The sequence below is a fragment of the Sardina pilchardus genome, chromosome 23, assembly GCF_963854185.1.
Source record: "Sardina pilchardus chromosome 23, fSarPil1.1, whole genome shotgun sequence".
Taxonomy (NCBI): Eukaryota; Metazoa; Chordata; class Actinopteri; order Clupeiformes; family Clupeidae; genus Sardina; species Sardina pilchardus.
The window spans coordinates 19,250,751-19,273,140 of NC_085016.1; the positions used below are offsets into that span (position 1 = coordinate 19,250,751).

General features: G+C 36.9%; 1 protein-coding gene across 2 annotated transcripts; it reads left to right on the forward strand.

The window, feature by feature from the left end:
• The first annotated feature begins 607 nt into the window (after window positions 1-607).
• LOC134071616 (C-type lectin domain family 4 member E-like) lies at window positions 608-8,998 on the forward strand. Of its 2 annotated transcripts, XM_062528406.1 has the most exons (8): window positions 608-694; window positions 1,547-1,654; window positions 1,882-1,968; window positions 2,134-2,259; window positions 2,409-2,453; window positions 6,087-6,241; window positions 7,809-7,924; window positions 8,674-8,998. In XM_062528406.1, exons 1-8 carry the CDS (start codon window positions 637-639, stop codon window positions 8,840-8,842), a joined length of 864 nt encoding a protein of 287 aa, XP_062384390.1. In that variant the 5' UTR covers window positions 608-636; the 3' UTR covers window positions 8,843-8,998. The 2 variants fall into 2 exon arrangements, with proteins under 2 accessions (XP_062384390.1, XP_062384391.1); XM_062528407.1 differs by lacking the exon at window positions 2,409-2,453.
• Window positions 8,999-22,390: the final 13,392 nt, after the last annotated feature.

Genomic DNA, 22,390 nt, shown 5'->3' on the forward strand with positions numbered 1-22,390 from the left:
TTACAGTATTGCAACTCTTGGGACTCTCTGTCTTTCTCTTCATCCTCTTCCTCCTATACCTGCACTCTCCTCTTCCTTGTACCCCACTTCTACTGTAACACACACTTGTTGTCCCCTGCGTCTCTGTCAACTCTGAACTTACTTATATTGGTTGTCACATCATTAGACAGAAGTGTTATCAATTTTGAGTGGTAGTGTTCAAATGGAGACAACTGTGCACTAATTGTGTTCAACTTCTGCGTTGTTTGGTTATCAATATAATTAAGAAGTGCATCAGACTGCACAATGTGTTCACAGTTTTGCAAAAAGGGTTAATGAGTTTGGTAAAAATGGGTGAAAGTGGGTGAAAGTAGTCTATGGTTTTGCCAAATTCCACATTATACAACCAATCATCTTCAGGAAGTCATCTGGACTGGCAGTGCTAAATATTCTGTGTTGATGAACCTCCTTGAGATCAACAGTGCAGTGATCTGCATGTATGAAGATGTATGAAGGTGTGGCCAGCGATCATTTTGCAGCAAAGGTCATACGAGGAGATTTCGAGAGACACCCTTCCTTAGCCTATTAATAACACAAGTACAGAAGTCATTTGTTGGGTTGATTGTCTCACTCACTCAGTGCATTTCTCTGTTCATCATGGAAATGGATCACATCTATGGAAATGTATGTGAAGATAAAACTGAGAGCTACAGAGGTAGGGAACTATTTTATGGTTTGACAAAAGTAACTAGTTTTTTTTTCGAAACTTGTATACAGACATTATTTTGCAAAACCATACACTGTACAACTCTTAGTTCCTCCTTTTGAAATATAAGGAACGTGAATGAAGCATTATGTGGTGGATCAATCCTGCACTTAGGTGAAAGTGGAGATACCCTGGGTAAAATATTTCTCCAGTTGAAATAGAAGTCTTTTAACTTTATCACTTGAGTTAGAGTACAAAAGTACTCCCTTTCAAATGTACACCTACATCTCAAGTATCAAAAGTAATGATGTAATTTATTATGTTATTCTAATTGTTGTAATAATTCCACATTATACAACCAATCATCTTCAGGAAGTCATCTGGACTGGAGTACAGTAGGTTCTCCAGTACAGTAGGTTCTCCAGTGCTGCAGATGATTTTGGTAATCCAGTTGCAGTGGTGGTGAAAGCAAGTCCTATTTATTAAACCGATCGACACCATTGATAGTTTGGGCAAAAACACACAAGCCACTGCTGAGTTCGGTAAAGGAGTGTCAGGACATACTTTATTTGTACACATACTATATGGTTTTTACACATTTTACTTGTCATACTGTACATAACGTCTACATCTTTTCACAAGTTTGTGAGGATGACTTAAAGCTTAACAATGATATCAAGTTGTAGGAAATATTTTATTCATTTCCAAATTTAGACAAAGAGCCACTAGAAAGGGCCTATAAAGAACCGTGGGTTGTCGACCCCTGATATGGGCAAACTGCAGAATATTTTGTTCAGCCTGAGAAAGAAAGGTTCTCAAGTTATCTGTTAACCAAGTTATTCATGATTTGTCCATGTCCAGCTTCTCAGGCCACCTTAAAGGCCACCACAAAGGTTCAGATTCCCCTCCTGATCATTGGAGCGATTCTGCTTCTTGGTGTAGCAGTTCTTGGTACATTGACATACAAATGTGAGTCTTCTTTTGATATCAGCGCCTGTCAGTGTTTTAGTGCTTTCCTGACAAGTGAAGTGAAGTGTAGTTTCCTGAAGTGTACATTTCTGAGACGCTTCCTGTTGCAAGTCAGTCACATTGTGTTACATAGTTGCATTATTATTTGTGTCCTCCTACTTTTAAATGCATGCTTTGTATGTACATTGATGTGAGACTAAAATATTCATACATTTGATAAAAAATAGATGCAAGTAAACTAAGTGATGAACAAAAGAAGTTTGCCCTGATGGATGCTCAATATAAGAATATATCAGCTGTTTTGAATAACACCGGTGAGTTCTGAAATCAATCTGTAAATAATTGTGACACAATCTGCTGTGTGGTGTTACAAAAAGAAAGACACTGATCTACGTACAGTAGCCTATGTACAGTATATGCTTATACTCATTGCATTGTCTTCATCATTTCAACATCTGATATCAAGTTTGGTCTTCTAGATGCACAGTACAAGGATTTACTGGCAACTTACAACATATCCTCAGGTAAACTAAGTGATGAACAAAAGAAGTTTGCCCTGATGGATGCTCAATATAAGGATATATCAGCTGTTTTGAATAACACCGGTGAGTTCTGAAATCAATCTGTAAATAATTGTGACACAATCTGCTGTGTGGTGTTACAAAAAGAAAGACACTGATCTACGTATGTACAGTACATGCTCATTGCATTGTCTTCATCATTTCAACATCTGATATCAAGTTTGGTCTTCTAGATGCAAAGTACAAGGATTTACTGGCAACTTACAAAATATGCTCAAGTAAGTTTGGAGACGCTTGCATCAAAAACAGTTATTGTGTTCAGCTGCATACTGTATTAATTTAAACTAGTGTGTTGGGTAATACTGTCCTATTGATATCTGCTCATCACAATACTCATCAACTTTTTGGATTTTTTTATAGTCCTGGCGATATGTGCAAAATTTTAAGTGAAATTATAACTTTTTTGAAATATAAAAACACTGAAAGACATACAGGCCCTCATTTATCAAACGAGCGTACGACCAAAAACAGGCGTAAAACTATGGGGTGCCGATTGTAAAAACTCGGTTACAATTTTTTAGCTGATATATTTTCAACATTTAGCTCACTTTTCTCACATTTAGCACATTTTCCTCACATTTGAGACAGAAATTCACGTAAAACAACACGTTATATGTAGTTAACTGTGGAGTCGAACAAATCGTCTTTTTTCCCCTTTGTGTTTTGGCTTACGATGAGCACTTCCCAAAAGATGTCTTCAGCCCTTACAAGAGGACACATCATGTGCTGAACCTGAAGTTACTGAATCTGGAGTAGAGTGAATGTCAGCGATTTGGAAAATATGCCTCTGCAGAAGTGTGATGTTGGTTCAGGTTCAGCACATGATGTGTCCTCTTGTAAGGGCTGAAGACATCTTTTGGGAAGTGCTCTTCCAGATGACATTGACCCCTGAAAAAATACAAATATAGAGAAAAGGAAATTGACTTAGGCTACTATAACTCAGCACAACAACAAATTTAACCCCAACATTTTACACAACATCTAATATCCACGTGAGTTTTAAATGTGAGTGCTACCCAAAAACTGTTTATTACAATAATGAATCGGAGGAAAACGCACCTAGATATTTCCAAATAACTGATGTTTTCATGGTTAACGTTACCAAAGAAGGAAAGCAATCTTGCTACTAGCATAGTTTCGCCTGCCCCCGAACTCCATCATACGTTTTCTGTTTGTTATGCCAAATCATGTTGGTTTGATAGCCACCATGGCTGCCCTAACGTTAGTAGTTAATATTAAGCGAATCATTTTTCCACAATGCCTTTTCGTTGATGGAGATAATTATTCTGGCGACTACCGAAGTTCCTAGCACATAGCCTACTAACTTTACAGTTTTGCTTCTACATCAAATATTTGGTGCCATGTCTTATTACCACACCAACAGCGTTAAAGTTAGCTGATGTTTCGCCATGCAAGACTAGACAACAGCATGCTAAGTCATTGTGGCAACTGGCAAGATTTAAGATTAATACTGTTAAACTAAACTTACCGTGATGTGTTTGTTCAAAGTCCTTTCGGTTGATGTTCACAATCCACTTCTGACGAACATTAGTCCTCTGCTCGCCCTAGGAATCTGTGTAGGCTAGGCTAGTGCTTACATTATGGTGTTACACAGACCAGGCTGTGTAATAACGGCGGGTGAACTTATATATTTTTGTTCCATATTTGTATTTTCCCACTGCTGTTGTAACAGCCGAACACACAACAGGTTCTTCCCGACATCGTAAGCCAAAACACGAAGGGGAAAAAAGACGATTTGTTCGACTCCACAGTTAGCTATCATAAACGTTAGCGCCGACTTGTCAACTAGAGCTAGCTTTTTTTTTTTTTTTTTTTTTTTTTTAACTCTGCTTTATTAAAGACAAAAGCAAATATACAAATTAATACAGAAGGATACACATGAAACAGTAGAATCACAATTACACAAAATATTATTACAAGGTGCACAAACAATTCAAATCAAATGAAAAGTAAATAAAAACTCAAATAAATTAAATTACAGAAAAATAAAGGAATAAATAAAATTATCTGGGGGAATTGACAAACACTTTATTATAGTGTGTAAGCAAAGTTGTAGCTTTTTGGTTCTCCAGACGTTTAACAATAACAATAAAGGATTCAAGTTCTGCACTAAATCAACTAGAGCTAGCTGCTATACGGTCTTCTGTGGACATGACGTCTCCTCATGAATATTAATGAGATTTCACTGCAGTGGGAGTGGTTTCCCTAGGAATTTGAATATTTTCGATATATGTAGCTGCCACATTTAGATATAACATTTAACATTTAGATATAACATTTAGATTTAACATTTAGATAACATTTAGATATAAATTATATATATATATATAAACTGTTAAATATATATATATATATATATATATATATATATATAGGCTATATATATAACTAGGAAATGTAATTCCATGGAAGGAATTACTATTGCATGTAATTGTAAAAAGGTTGCTGTGTAAAACATTGTATTAGTTAAAAAGACAACATGGCTACTGTATGACGTAAGGGATAATCAACGACGCGCCGTGCGTTTATAGGAAAATAATGCACGTTCGAAGTGGTAATAAGGACCCGACGCCGCAGGCGGAGGGGACTTTACACTTCGATAAGTGCATTATTTACCTATAAACGCACAGGGCGCGGAGTTGATTATCCCGCTTATACCACTGCTACTATCATTTTCGTTTATATTGCCGCTGTCTTAGATACAACGTTGTTGTTTTTACCGTTACATTAACATTGGCGAATTGATATTCAAGTGTAATAAGCCCAAAAGAAGGAAATACTTCATAGCCGTGCGGTATATAGAAAAATAATGCACGTTCCAAATAGCGCATCACAATAGGAAATTTGACCAAGCAGTGGTATAAACAATAAGAATAGATGAATAACAATAATTACAGTTCACTGAAATTACTTGGAAACCCACATTTAAAAAGTGATTCATGAAAATGCATTAAAATTGTGGATAGTATTTTGGAAAATATCTCATGAGGATCTCATTTTTAAAAATAATAGACTGAAATAAAGTTGCCAACTTCAAACGAGTTGCAAGCGCACTTTGTTTAGTAGGCCTAGGCTACAGTAACTTAGCCTGACACCGTGTCCTAACCGGATCCAAGCGAGCGACTGTCAATATTGTCTGTCTACACTGAATCCGTTAAATATGCCATTGTGTTGCGTCACAGGATTCCATATTTCTCATTCAGAATAGTAGAGCAATGCGAGCGACAAAAAGAAAATAGAAACGGGGCGTCCGACAAAAGTTCTCTTAAAAACGTCGCGCTGCTCGCGTCGCTTCAGTCTGGACACTCCAATTGAAAACAATGGAATTAAATGGATTTTATCGCTAATGTTCGCTCGCATCGCGTTCGGTTAGGACAAGGTGTGACTCTCGCCAGACCCTTGTAGTTCCGCCATGCTCCACCAGAGGCGTTTCGCTGAGCTGAAGCAGACAGCGAACTACAGGATCTGGCGAAAGTCAGGTTAAAAATGTTCATACATTTCATAAAACATAGATGTGAGTAAACTAAGTGATGAACAAAAGACGTTTGCCCTGGATGCCCCATATAACAAAATAGCAGATAATTTGACCGGTGAGTAGGCCTACCTATAAATTAATCTGTCTGAAATCATTGTGATGAATCGTTTGTACGATCGTATCATATCTCCTGAACCAAACAACATAACACTGTAAAGGTGATAGTCCTATGTCTTGATGGTCAGGGATTACATTGATGCCATATACAATATATTAAAATCTTCAGGTGAACAGTAAAAGGTGAATTCAGTGATGCTGTGAGAAGGAAATCACAGATATGCCCTTTTTCTATCAGCTGAATGCAGTTGTAGGGCTTGTCCAGAGGGATGGAAGCATCATAAAGGAAAGTGCTACCTGTTCTCCTCTTCAAAAATGAACTGGGAGGGAAGTCGAGACCACTGCATCACCTTAGGGGGTCACCTAATCATTGTGAATAATCAAGAGGAGCAGGTAAAATGGGACTTGTGTGAACATGAGAGGGGGGGACATTAGGGAATGTGAGCTCATGATGAATATGTGAATATGACAAACCTACAAATATGTGGCCCAATTAATGAGAGAGGTTTTATTCAAGTTTGATTTATACTTCCCCGAGTTCCTTAAGATTTTACAGTTTTTTTCAATCGCTAACAAGCGATTGTCCATTCATTTGACACATTTTCAAAACTCTAAACACAGACTCTCACCTACAAAACACAATTGGCCAAATGGATCATTTTCCTCTCAAAAGCACATCCCATGTTCTTACACCACATTTTGTTACATATACACTAACTCATCATTTCTCTGCACACACTATCTTTACCAAAACACTGGAAACCTGACTCAAAATGAAGTTATTTTGTCAAAGAATAAAACTTGTTTTCACTTCACAAGATACATGCAGTCAATTAGAATACACTAGGTTTCAAAATACTGGCTACTGTTCACATTACAAAAACTGCATAGACTTTCATGTTTCAGTTTTACAGGTATTTGCATGCAAAACATGCAATCCAGCATTTTTAAACTAAATTTCTTGGTTGGGAACTGTATGTGCAGATGTAATGTTCACATTCAAATGCATTCCAGTAAAAAGCAAATCTTTTTTACTGTTCACTAGGCCTACAGGAGGTGCAGTATAAATACTGTTTACAGTAGACTATGATAGAACAGAAAAAGTTTTACAGCATTGCAGTGAACAAAATATCCATGATACACAAGAGCATTCTGAACAAAAAACAACAGCAAAAAGCCCAGAGAAAGGGGGCGAACAAAAAAAAAGTACAATATTACTGTGTCTAATCTCTGCACCTGCTCCTCTCAGTGCTCCTGCACCTCTCACTGCATCTCTCACTGGGCCTGCTCTTCTCCCTGGGCCCCTTACTCTTCCTCGTCCAGACATTACAGTATTTGTCTTTTTCTGTTTCTGCTTCCAAAAACATCACCTCCTCTTTTTACTGTGTAAGTGTCAATGCAATAGAGACCCCTACCACTGAGTCTAAGACAGACTGAAATCAGCTGTGGTTGGCCCAATTTACCCAACATAAATCATCTGTGTGTCAATTATTCGACTGTTGTTTATTATCAACTGAGATATATTGCTTTTGAATTGATAACATTGCAGAAGCAGAGGTTTTTATACTGTATCTAAGGTTTGGAATATTGTTTTAACTATTGTGGGATGTTGTGTGTTAACATTAGAAAATAATACAAAAACGATCCATTATTTTGTTGGGAGGTATAGTTTGTCTGTTAAGAAAATGTAAGCATTGTGAAAATGTATTCACTGACTGCATACTGTGTGAAAACAACATGAAATGTGTGAATGGTATGGCCACGAAAAACCGATGCTGTGCTAACTGTGTTTAGAGTTTTGAAAATGTGTCAACTGAATGGACAAACGCTTGTTAGCGATTGAAAAAAACTGTAACAGTATACAGTAGCATCAATATTAACTCAAACAAAAATGCTTGTCTATTACAGGCGCCAATGTAATATCCTCTACACAGTAACATCAGTGTGTTCTTCCCTTCAGAATTTTCTGGCTGCACAAGCAAAAGGTGTCAGCCACTGGATTGGACTGAATGATCGTGCAGTGGAGGGACAATGGCGTTGGGTGGACAACATAAGTCTCAACGAGACAGGAGCTATGTAAGATTTGTCTGAGGCAATATTTATAGCACATATAGGCCTATCGCCCATTTGTCTTATTGTTAATGATCATATGTTGGATTGTGAAACTACTAAGGCATGAGCCTCATTCACCCATTTCACAGTGAAACTAATGCCCCACTAATGCAGATATTTCCATCAGTTCCTGTGCTGTCCTGTCTCATTATAATGGTCCATGCTCAGAGATATTGCCAAAGAGCAATAATCTTCCTAGTTTCAATACAGCAGATTTAAAATCTGAATCAGTTGATGGTTTTACACTTTCATCTCTCACACTGTACTCATGTCCCTCATTTAAGAGTGTGTTTCTAGAAAAGGCTAACATCCATTGCAATCTCTGTGGCAAAAACCGTTGTTCTTGGTTGGATTTGGTGTTGGTGTAGACATTTTAATTGCATTAGTTTGACCAGATTGACGCTAATCATACCTGAACACACTCCAACTGAGTATTTAACTTTTCATATCCACATTCATTCATCCTGAGTGCAGGGGTGTAACAACGGAGATTGTTAATCTAATAAAACTAATTTTAACCACCAATTTACAGCGTGACATCAATAACACTGGACTGTGTTTTGAACAGCAGAACTTGCTATTATCAAACAAACAACAATGCTTTCTAAGTGAGTTGAGTGAAGATTGTGTCGTACCATGGTGGTTTAGCAATGTCTCAGGCGGCTTTTCTAAACCAAAGTAAACACTAATTCATGATTACTGTGTTTTTAAAGTTTCTGGTACAAAAGATCAGACCCCAATCAAGCAGATGAGCCAGATAACTGGAAGAAGGAGGATCCTTTGGGAGAGAACTGTGCCAGCATTTACCTCACCGCGGATTGGCATGACAATTCCTGTAAAACAAATTATCCATTTGTTTGTGAGACATTGGCTAGTTCTTGACATGTAATTTCATAAAATATTCCAAATGACAATGATCTGTTTAATTTCACACAGACTTGCTTTATTCTGTGGGATATTTTCATTTTGTAAGAGCCAATTCTGTGATTCAATTCTGTATTTTTGTTTTTAATGTAGGGCTAATGCAAAGGTTATGTAATGTTTTTCTCATTTGAATCCATCAGAAAACAAATAAAATGCTATGGAAGTAAGTAATCAATGTCCCTAATTTATGTAAAATGTGTAGGAACTGTGACGGCTATAGTTGGTAGTCTAGATGTTTGTCTAGATCTAATTCCACTACTGTGTGAGTGAGTCTGAATCAGCCTACTGAAGGATAGTGATTTATAATTAAAATAGCCCCACATCATCACATACCCATTGGCATGGTGATTTTTCCAGTAGGCCTATTAGCCTGTTTGATTTGCAATGAGCTCAATGAGCATCAGACAGGCTAATAGGCCTACTGGAAAAAGCACCATGCCAATCTTTATGGTGAAGGGTATGTGATGATGTGGGGCTATTTTAATTCCAAAGGCCAAGAGAACTTTATCAGGATGCATAATATCCTCGATCCATGAAATAGCTGGCCTTAAAAAAAATACAAATCTGCCTGCCTCTATGTTAACCCTGTGTTAAATTCCCATAGGGTTACATAGGGGGTCAAATACTTCCTTCCCCCTAGCATTTAGGAAGAACATCTATTTATTTACGATACATTCTTCAATCACAAAGAAAATTGGTGTACTTCGTGGTTTTATTTTTACTCATTTTTTTTAATTAAGATATTAAGATTTATTGTCAAATGATGATTTTATATTCCTCTTTCTAGGCAACTTTAGCATGGTATCAAATACATTTTCTCCCCACTGTGTGTGTGTGTGTGTGTGTGTGTGTGTATGTATATGTGTGTGTATATATATATATATATATATATATATAGTATACTGTATAATTATTGTTCACACACACACACACACACACACACACACACTATATTTATACAATATGCAATATATGTACCTATATTATTACATTACATGTATACATAAATCTATATTATTATAGTTTTTTATTACATATTATAAAATTTGTAATCAAATATGTACAGTATAAGGAGACACAGTCTGATACAGTATGAATACAGAACAGAGTGTGAAATCCATAGTATTTACAAAAGGTGACATAGGTGAAGGTTTATAGGTGACAAACCTTAACACATCATCAAAGTTTTTAGACTCAGTGGCTCCATGCCTTGACAAGTGGCCCACATAGGTAGTTCACATGCAAGCATGCCACAGTGAACAGTTGGTTCATGCTACCAGAAATAGACAAGGGGATGACTGTGTCAAACAACTTACGCTCGACGGATAAGATGTTCAACACAGTGTTTGTTTTTGTATGGCAACCTCTTGCAAAAGTCTTGTGATGCAAAATAAACCATGTTTCTGAAGTTGTTTACCCCGTTGTCTATGAAACGGAAAAAAAAGAGAACATTGAAAAGGCAATAGATTTAGCTTTCATTTATCATTATCATTATTTATATAGCTAAAGGTTAAACATGAACAGCCACACTGCTTCTACGTCTTTCAGAACCATGGTGGCATGGAGCATGCGTATTAAATATTCTCACTTTCAAGATAGCCTACACACAATCTTCTTCTGTGGTTCACCTCTTCATCTATTTCCTGATTTCAACCATCCTCACAGTATCTACCATGTGGACCCTTGATGTAGTTCCTGTTTCTCACCTTCACCTGATTTGAGTTCTGTTGGTTGTATCAAATGGACCACACCTATGGAAACTGGACGAGTAACGTTCAAAGAGGTAGGGGACTATTTTATGGTTTGGAAAAAAAAAAAAAGAAAACGTACCATTTAGTTGTTTCTAATATTGTTATACACCTGCATACGGACAATCATTTGCAAATCGATGTGCTGAAAGTCTATTTTAGTTGCTCCTCTTAAAATATAAGGTACATGAGTTAAAATTACTCCAGTAAAACAGAAGTCCGCTAAAAAAGTACTTGCCTTCAAATCTACTTATAAGATTACATTTGATTAGATCAGATTCAATGTCATCATTGTGCAGAGTATAAATTAAGTATAACAAGTAAGAGTACTGTGATCTATTATGGCTCTAATGCTATACTATTATTGTTATAATAATCAGACATAGCCTGCAAAACCAATCAGAAGTTCGGAGACACACCTATTCTTGTTTTTTTCTTTATTCAGACTATATTCTATTGTAGACTGAAGGTCAAAATTAAGATTAAATTGCAGCAAAATAAGAACAAGTGTAACAAAAAAATGCTGAAGATTTCAGATTCTCAGTCCATGCCACATTTCCCCATGCACTCTTGGCAGTCTCGACTACGTTCAGGAAGTCATGTGGAATGGTGTCAGTAAAATCTTGACCATGGGGCTCCCACCACAAATCAGACAATTCAGTTGCAGTGGTGGTAAACTAAAATCAAACAAAAACATCCAAACACTATTACATTTATCTGTTCACTTTGAGATTTGTTTTTATTATATTATTATTATTATTATTATTATTATTATTATTATTATTTTGATACAGTACAGTACAGTAACTTGGGACAACACTTAGTGTAAGCCAACACTGCCAGGACACTGCCAAAACATTTCTCAGTTTTTTATTATTATTTCACTCTGCATATGGGATAGTTGGTAAATGCAAGGATGACTTAAAGCTTAACAATGACATCAAATTGTAAGAAATATTTTATTAACAGCAAAGCTGCAGAATATTTTGTTCAGTTTGAGAAAGAACTGTTCTCAAGTTATCTATCATCTTTCTAAGAGTGTTCCCCACTGAAGATAGACCTTAACCATGTTCGTTTTCCCCCGTGTCCAGCCTCTGAGGCCACCATATCTACAAAGGCCTTAATTCCTCAACTGGTAATTGGAGTGATTCTGCTTTTTGGTGTGGCAGCTCTTGGTACATTGACATACCAATGTGAGTCTTCTGCATTTGATCAGTTTATTTGCCTTAGTGGTTTAGTGGTTTCCTGACTATATGTACATTTGCTTCCTGTTGCATGCGATCACAGACACAGGCTCAGACAGAGGAAGAACAAAGAACTGAAATGTTTTATTCACACAGAAACAGATTCAGTAATGCCAAGGGCAGGCAGGCAAGAGAGAACTCAAGGATAAAATACTGAGCACAGAAGGTGGCAAAATAGCAAGAGTCCAAAAAACACACTAAGGATCAGAGCACTGTGCCAGCAGGGAACACAAAAATGAACACAGGGATAAAGGTCAAACTTAAGTGTAACACCGGCAAAAATTGTTCTGCGTGAAAATAAATAAGCTGTAGTGACAGTATTTTTTGTTGATCAACGACGACAGAGCTTGTTCCGGTATACATTACTATAGCCCAAAATCGCAAACTTTTAGCTAAGGGCAGTGAGCTAAATGCTTTCCAGATGCCTTGAGATCGGGAGGTGGGAACTTTATAACTTGATAAATTCATACTATCCACTGGAAGTCCGCTCACTAACATGAACAAAACTCACATTTTTAATGCTGCATTCCAGACCTCATCCAAACGAGTGGGAGGTGGGACCTACCCTACCTGAAAGGTTCTACCTCCCACTTCAAAGCGTTCCAAGCATTTTGGAGTGGGAGGTTTAGAAAACATGGGTGACCGCCGTAACGTTAGCATACCGTCGTAACGTTAGCATATTAGGCTAGGCTAACTGTATAACGTTATAACGTTACTTTCACAATACGTTGTATTCTTTGTTGACACAATTTTAAGTCATAATATGAAGAACAAGTTAATTACCGTGTCTAAAACAACCCTACCCTAAAGTTTATAGCGTATTCCTTGAAGTTACTCCTCACGGAGCATGTCTCCATGGGCGCCGCCATAATCCTCCCACTTCATTTTGTTGAGGTCGGGGCAGGTTGAGCTCATACGAGTTCGCGAGTAGGAGCTCCCACTTCGACAGGCGTTCCAGTGAATCTTTCGTTGGAGGTAGGATAAATCCCACATCCCACTAGTTTAAATGCTGTCTGGAATGCACCATTAGTGCCCTTCCCCTTCAGCTGTTTCTAAACAACAAGAGTCCAATTCTAACGAATTGAAGAGGCTATAGGCCAGTATATCCTAGATGTTCCTAGATAGTGGGCCAATCAGCAACAAGATAGGAGGATGGAACCGAAACATGATTAACAGTATAGCAGCATGTGATTGGTAAGACTGGACCAAGACTCTACACAGTGACGGAAGTAGGCTACTGACGTGGAGAGTTGACGGTGAACAGCGATAACAAACGCGGAAGGTTTGAATTTAACTACTGTACAGTGAATGTAAAGTGGACAATGGCAGAAGATTCAGCAGGTACTAGTGATATAAGAGATAATCAGGAGGAGGACATGTTTTGGGAAGAGGTGAGACAAAAGCAAGCGAGACGAAGATCAGTATCTAGCAGTAGCAATGAATCTATAGACACAGTTAAAAGAAGTAAACCTGAAATACGAGCTAGAGAGATAAGGAGCCAGATAAGCAAGTTTGGAAAGTGATTATAGTATTTGATCAAAAAGGAGGGCCAGATTTAGGGTAGACTGAGTACAGTTGGGTCATGTGTACAGTTGAGACACCTTAAATATCTTGCCTGCAAACCAAGCCTGATCTATGATTTTTGCTACACATATGTGTGTTAGTGTTCTCTTTAATCATGGGAAATTTGGACACTGTGCATATCTCCTGTCCAAAGATATTGGCAAAAGTATTTTTACCATAGTGAGAATTTCACTTAACCATGTTCCTTCCACAGTGAATATCTTGTTACTCCAATGTGACTGTTATACTTTTCTTACATCATTGCAAAGGTCATTCTGTGCTCTACAAACTGACATATTTCATGACATCCTTTCATGCAAGGTTGTTGCATTATTTAGAAAAATGTGTAAGATGGTCAGAAGGGTACAGATGAGACACTTTGTCTCAACTGTACCCGGATAAAATCCCATTGGATTGCATGGTGTTTATTTGTGCATATTATGATGGCATTTAGGCAATATAGAACACAAATGTCAATAAAATGAATGTTTTTGATATTTAAACTATATATTATTAATGAATATATCTTATAACATGAAGATTTTAAGGATTACATCATAATTTGAAAATTAGCCATGATAAAACCAAGAAAAAAAAGATATTTTCATCTTTAAACATTTGTCCCTGCTTTATGTCTATCTGATGCCAATTTAGATTAAAAAAAAAGTAGATTAAAATAAAAAGAAACACTCGGATTACACATTTTAAAAAGTTTGCTACATTTGCAGTGAATGGCTAGTCAGCCTTCCAGCATCATGAATGGGCGTCTCAACTGTACCATGCTACTGTCTCAACTGTACTCAATAAAATTATATTAGGGTACGGTTGAGACAAAATGCCACCTTGTGTTTATGAGTTAATTGTGAAAATTCTAAACAACTTACGTATATATACTTTGGGTTTTATTTTAGTGCACAGATCAAAGATATACCATGTAAGAACACAGTTATTTTCAATGGCTTTTTACAGTCAAACTTTCAAGTGGTAATGGGGAAAGCAAAAACTGTCCCAACTGTACTCAGTCTACCCTACACCCTATTCATGTCACCAAGGCTATTGATAAAGAAATTGGTCAAATTAACCATGCTCGCTTTATGGGAAACGGTAGATTACTGATTTTTGCAGCGTCTGAAGCTCAGCGAGATCAGATCTTAAAGAGAAATTCCCTAAATGGTTCTAAAATAACTTCACACATTCCAGGTGTAGCGGCAAAGAAAAGAGGAGTCATTACTGGGATCCCAGTGTCAGTATCCATTGAGGAGGTCAAGAGCAATTTGAAAGGAGGAGAGATAGTTGATGCAAAACGCCTGACGAAAGGTAAAGAAAAAACAGAGAGTTTATCAGTTTTACTCTTTTTCAAGAATGACATACCTGCAAAAGTACAAATGGGCTTTATGAGCTATCCAGTTCGAGAATTCATTCCCCCTGTAATACGTTGTTTCAAATGTCAACGTTTTGGTCATGTAGCAACACAATGTAAAGGAAAAATTAGGTGTGCAAAATGTGGAGGGGAACACGAGTATGGGAAATGTGGGGAGAATGTACAGTTAAAATGTTGTAACTGTGGAGGTCAGCATAGTGCAGCCTATGGGGGGTGTGAAAGACAGAAGGAGGCGAAAGAAGTTCAGAAGTACAAACTGACTCACCAGGTTTCATATGCTAATGCTGTAAAAGAAATAAATAAAGCTAAAAAGGACATTAATGTTAACGGATTTGTATCTCCAACAGAACAGAACTCTTGGATTCCAAGACAAAATAGTGGGAATCATACTGATGAGCACATAAAGGTAGGCCTGCCTAGGTCTAATCCAGTGACAGAACGGTGTGAATGCAGAACAAGAATCTCAAAAGAGACTTTGCTCATAGAAAAAAAAGAATTCATAGCATTTATATGTTCTATAGTTAATGTAACAATGCAGCACTCTAGGAAGAGTGATAGAATCAAATCAGTTGTGGAAGCTGCAAATGATTTTCTGGGTACCACAACTAAAGCTGATGATATTCATGAACTGTTAAATAATAAATATGGAGAATCTCAAACTGGTTAAATATCTTATGGTGTTAATCATTCTCCAGTGGAATGCAAGAAGTTTGATAGCAAATGGACAAGAGTTTAAAAGGTATATACATGAATTAAATGATAAACCAGATGTCATATGCATACAGGAAACATGGTTAAAACCGCAGTTAGATTTTTGTTTTAAAAGGATATACCAGTATTAGACATGACAGGGATAAAGAGAGAGGAGGAGGGTGTATAACTTTTATTAGAGAAGGAGTATCATATAGACAGTTGGGTACAGCTAAAGAACATGAATGTATAGTGACTGAAATCTTTAATGGGGAGAGTGGTAAATACACAATTATTAATTACTATAATCCATGTAAAGCTCTAACAAATGAGTTGCTGAGGAGCATTGTTAAAAGGTCTCACAGGGAAATTTGGTGTGGAGATTTTAATGCACACAATAGCTTATGGGGAAGTAAACATACAGATTTAAATGGGGAGGCTGTTGAGGAAATGATGAATGACAGAATGTTAGTATGTTTAAATAATGGTAGTGGAACCAGGATAAATGTATACAAAAATGAAACCTCATGTATTGATCTAACTTTAGTTGATAGGAGGATAGCAAGTATATGTGAATGGGAGATTGAACAGAACACAAGTGTTGGTAGTGATCATTTTCCTATTTTTTGTAAAATAGAAGTTGAATTGAAGATTGAAGAAAGTTATATTCATCATAAATGGCATTTTATGAAAGCTGACTGGGAGAAATATTTAACAACTTGCAGTGAAGAAGTTAAGAATATTCCAAATGTAGAACAAACTATAGATCAGCGGAACGATAAATTAAGTATCCTCATTCTGATTGCAGCTAGTCAGGCCATCCCTATAAGTCAAAGCCAGAAGACAAGAGTCAATGTCCCATGGTGGAATGAACAATGTAAAGAAGTTATTAAAGAACGAAATAAAGCTATGAAAAAACTGCGTCAAACTTTAACTACAGATAATCTTATAGAATACCAAAGAAAAAAAGCTCTTGCAAGGAAAGTAATTAAAGAGGTTAAAAGGGAATCTTGGAGGCAGTTTTGCTCCACTATTGGAAGGGAAACTAGATTAGATAAAATGTGGATGATGGTTAAAAAGATGTCAGGTAGATATAAACCAGCAAATATTCCTGTGTTAATTGATGAAACAAATATTAAAGCTTTATCAGATAAGGAAAAGGCTAATATGTTGGGAAAATGTTTTGCTGATATACATAAAGGAGATCATTTAGATGAATGTTTTAAAAAAAGGAAAGAGGAAATTTTAAAGATAAATGAAGATATATTAAATGCTAAACCTGAAACTGAGTCTATACTTGATGATTACTTTAATATGTCAGAATTAAAAATGGCAGTAAATAATACAGGTTATTCCTCACCAGGATGTGATAACTTGTGTTATGCTATGTTCAGGAAACTTCTTGAGGAAGTACTAGAAAAGATTCTTGAGTTATTTAATGAAATTTGGAAGGAAGGAAAATTACCTAAGATATGGAAAAAGGCTACAATTCTCCCATTTCCTAAACCAGGGAAAGATGCTGGTAATCCAGGTAATTACAGACCCATAGCATTAACGTCGCATCTAGGAAAGCTTATGGAAAAATTGGTTGTGAGCCGTTTAAATTATTTTTTGGAAAAGAAATGCCTGCTTAATGGCTATCAAACAGGATTTAGAAGAAGTAAGTCAACAACAGATGCTCTTGTTAAATTATGTAATGAAGTTGAAAAGTCTCTAGCCATGAAGGAGGTGATGGTAGCCGTTTTTCTGGACATAGAAAAAGCTTATGACACCATGTGGAGAGAGGGTCTATTAATTAAGCTGGAAAATATTGGAATAAGTGGGAGGATGTTTAATTTCATTTTGGATTTCCTATCTCATCGTACTTTGAGGGTCAGAGTAGGTAATGAATTATCAAAAGAATATATGGTGGAGAGCGGAATTCCTCAGGGAAGCGTTATCAGTCCTATCTTATTTAATATTATGATTAATGATTTATTTGAAAAAGGAGGCGAAGGTTTGTTGTATGCAGATGATGCTGTAGTATGGAAAAGAGGGCGAAATATTCCATACATTATTGGAAGTTTACAAAAAGAAATAGGAATATTAGAACAATGGGGAATAGACTGGGGATTTAAATTCTCTTTACCAAAGTCAAAGATAATGTTTTTTACTAAGAGGAAGGTTCCTGAGAATTTTAAAGTTATGTTATACAATCAGCAACTGGAAAGGGTAAAGAAGTTTAAATATCTTGGAATGTACATGGATGAAAGATTGACATGGAAACATCATATAGTGCATATAGAATCTAAATGTAAAAAAGTGTTAAATCTTATGAGGATGATTTCTGGGCAACAATGGGGAGCAGATAAACAATCATTAATGAACATCTACAGAGCATTAATCAGATCTACTTTAGACTATGGATGCATAGTTTATAGTTCTGCATGTATAACATCTCTTAGGAAACTTGACAGAATTCAATTTAAAGGTTTAAGAATTGCGTTAGGAGCATTTAAAACAACTCCTACTTGTGCTTTACTAGTTGAAGCTGAAGAAACCCCACTTAAGTTCAGATTTGATAAACTGTCCTTATCATATTGGGTGAGACTGAAAGGAAGTGTTAATAATCCTGCTTCAACAGTCCTTAAGGACTGTTGGGAATACCAATCAAAAAGATCAGGCTTTGGGTGGCACATTACAAATACAGCAGGAGAGTATGGAGTTATGGATTTCAAGTTTAGCCCTGCTCTTGTGTTGAGCTCAGTTCCCCCATGGATGCTGCCTGTTCCATCCATAGATGTAGAAATGTTAAGTGAAAAAGAAAAGCAACCTAATGAAACAAGTCTTGCAGAATGCAGCCAAAGACATCTTCTAACTAAATATTATGGTTTTATTCAAATATTTACAGATGGGTCAAAAAATCCTCAAAATGGACATTGTGGAGTTGGGATTTATATTCCTGCATTTAATAAGACATATGGTTACAGACTGAGTAATTTCCTATCCATATATTCTATAGAATTAACTGGAATTATAACTGCACTGAGGTGGATAGAAGAGATCAAGCCACTTCGCTCTATCATATGTACTGACTCTTTGGCAGTATTAATCAGTTTTGACACGGGTAAATCAGTTAGAGAGGACTTGGTTACTGAAGCTAGACATATGTTATTGAACTTAAAAAACCTTGGACTAGTGGTTCAGTTTTGTTGGGTCCCAGCACATGTTGGGATTAAAGGGAACGAAAAGGCTGACAAAATAGCTAAAGATATGCTGGAAAAAGAGCAAATAGATATCAATATTTCAATGGGGAAGGGAGAAGCTAAATCTATAATTAAATCAGAAATTATACTAAAATGGCAAAATGAATGGAGGTTAGAGTATAATGCAAGGCATTACCACTCAATTCAAGAAAATGTAGGAGGCAGGAAAATAATAACAGTATGTAACAACAGAAGGGAAGAGGTGGTATATAGTAGGCTAAGATTGGGTCACACAGGTCTTAATGGTACGCTTAGATTAATAGGAAAGAGTAATGGTTTATGCTCTGAATGTCATATTTTAGAGGATGTTGATCATGTTTTATTTAATTGCAATAAATATACAGAACACAGACAGCAATGGAAAGTAAGAGAGGCTGAAAATGGGATTGGGAACATTCTTAAGGAAGAAGGAATGCAGAGAGACATGATCAAATCCTTATTTATTTTTCTAAATGACACAGGCTTAATCAAAAGGATCTAGGATCCTTTTTTTTAATTTTTTTTATTTTTTTTTTTATTTTATTTTATTTTTTTTTTTGTTTTGTTTTGTTTTGTTTTCTTTATCTATAACATGAACATTTCCTATTGAACAGACCAAGATAGAATGCCAAGTCCCTTTGCACACTCCTGTACAGTTGGTGGCGGTATGCAACAAAGAGCTGTAATCTGCCAATAAGCTAAAGAAGAAGAAGAAGAAGACTGGACCAATGATTTCAAAGTTAGTGGCCATAGTCTGGCCCCACCCGACTCTTTCATGAAGTGAATGAGTCTGGGAACTCTCGATTGGGAAATGTTTGCAACAATTGCAATGCGAGGGGCACTAACTTTGAAATCATTGGTCCAGCCTTACCAATCACATTTAGCCTGACAAGCCAGACCCACATCAAGATGTAGGGTCTGGGAACTCACCATAGGGCTTAATCGGAGGGGTGGGATAAACGGTTGTCTTTCAAATTCCCTCTCCACGCAATAGGATAGCGCTACAACAAATCATCTTCTAGTTCTCAAGCTTTACAACTTTACAAACTGATGCTAAACAGCATCAACAGTCAGGAAACAACGTATATGGGTTTTCCTTTGTAAATTCATTCCTGCATTTTCCCAGGTCCATTTTTTTTTTACGTTTGCAGGTGTTTCTGCTTCTGTTTATCACAATAAGATTTGGTTTCGTCTTCCCCCCTCGTCGCTGATTGGCCCGACATTCTTCTTGTCTGAGGGAAACGGTTATTAACTAGGTTGCCAGACTAGATCTCCCTGAAAGAAGATTTACTTGGGCAGGGCCGGGCTACCATCGAACAATTGTGTTTTAAAGGAATCCCAATCATGAGTCACCAGACTCTTACTTCATGAAAGACTTTGTATTTTTTCATAGCAGTATATCTTTGTAATATTGTTATTAAGTTCCAATATTAGTCTTGTACAGCAAATACACACTTTGTACAGTATTTAATGTGAAACTAAAATGTTCATACATTTATTAAAACATCAGATGCAAGTAAACTAAGTGATGAACAAAAGAAGTTTGCCCTGCTGGATGCTCAATATAAGAATGTATTGGTATCAGCTGATTTTAATAACTCTGGTGGGTGCCTATTTTTTTCAATCTGTCTGAAATAATTGTGATACAATATTTTGATATTACAAAAGGAATGACATGTCTATATGTACAGTATGTATTACTCATTGTATTGATATGGAATGAATATAAGTCATGGGATTTAGTAAAATATCTATCTATAAGCCTATCTATTGGTCTTAAACAGTGATTTGCTGGCCACTCACAAAACCTCAAAGCAAAAAGACCAATTGTGTTGAACACTATAAATTGGTTAATACTGTCTAGTTCCTTTCTGTTCATCACAAAACTCATCACATAACACTTGTTATGCAGTATAAGATCCCTGAATTATTGCGGTTAACCCATGACACCGTCAAATAAAGTGTTAAAAAGCACATTGGTTATGTCATTTGTGATTATTTGTACTTTTCCTGTTAGCTGAATGCAGTAGGGCTTGTCCTGAGGGATGGAAGCATCATAAAGGAAAGTGCTACCTGTTCTCCCCTTCAAAAATGAACTGGGAGGGAAGTCGAGACCACTGCATCACCTTAGGGGGTCATCTAGCCATTGTGAATAATCAAGAGGAGCAGGTAAAGTGAGTTGGGCAAATTGGTCAATGTAAAGCCTACATTGTGTTGAATATGTGAACACTACAACTCTTGTTTGATTCAAAAGGTTCCAACTGATGAGAAAGATTTTTATTCAATTACTGTTTTATTTGATTACTGTCACCAAAGTAATATCCTCTTCCTAATAATGATTACGTGCTCTTCCCATCAGAACTTTCTGATTGCACAAATGAAGACCATCCATTGGATTGGATTGAACGATATTGCCATGGAGGGACAATGGCATTGGGTGGACAACCAGAGTCTCAACAAGACTGTGTAAGATATAAGGCAATTGCGTTTTTACAGCACACATACAATCATTTCAGTGAAAGTATATGATTAGTAGTTGACAATCCTATACTTTGGATTGTCAACTACTAACTAAGTCATTGAAACCACTCATGCAAATATTTCTATCAGTTCCTGTCTTGTCAATTCCTTTACCTATGTGCTGTGATTTCCTGTGTGGTGCTCTGACAAAATGCTTTCTTACAATGGCCAGTGGCCAGAGTCTTCGCCTAATACTAATAGGCCGATCATTTTCAATCCATCAGATTCAGAGTGTTTTACCCTCTCCTCCTTTCCCACAATGTACTCAAGTCTTACTGTCTCTTTAAAGCTTCTGGTTTAAGGGATCACACCCCAAAGCAGCAGATCAGCCAGATAACTGGAAGGAGGAGGATCCTCTGGGGGAGAACTGTGCCTGCATTAGTGATGGGACTTGGCGAGACATTTCTTGTAAAAGGATGGAGAATTTTGTATGTGAGACACTAGCCAGTTATTGACATCTAACATCAGCTAAATGTGTCAAATGACAATGATTTGCTTGCCAAGGGGTAGTTCGGAATTTTGGACAGGAGGACCTCATTTTTGCCAGTTAGCCAGTGATAGCCTACTAATCAGTGGAGACTGTTTTCAGCACCTTTCATCCAGTCCTTCTAGTTGCAGAGTTTGTTGGTGCTAGGCTAGCACAAGTCAACGATATGTTCTAGCCTGCCACAAAAAAACAATCTCACTCTCACTCTGCAGTACACCCAAGGCAAATAAATGATGTCAGACTATTGATGCAGATCATCTGTGTTGATAGAATAATAGCCTACTAGAAATAAAACTTACCTTGCTTCGCATACATTGTTCCCTGTAGTAGTTGATAGTAGGCACAGGCAACAGCAGCGGCAAACTGATAGCCTATTACTTAGTTGTCATGACTGGAGTCCATGGAGGGTGCTTCTCTGTTTATGTTTTGGGCAGTCCTAACCAGAGCAAAGTAAAATTCAACTGCTGCTGAAAAAGTCCTCAAAATTTAATGTGATCATTGAGATGCAATGGTAGTTTTATTTCTATTATTCTATCAACACAGACGTTCACATCGATAGTGTTTCCTTGGGTGTTCTGGGAATTCTGTGGAGTGGGTAAGACTGTTGTTAGTGGCAGGCTAGCACATACTGTTGACTTGCGCTAGCTTG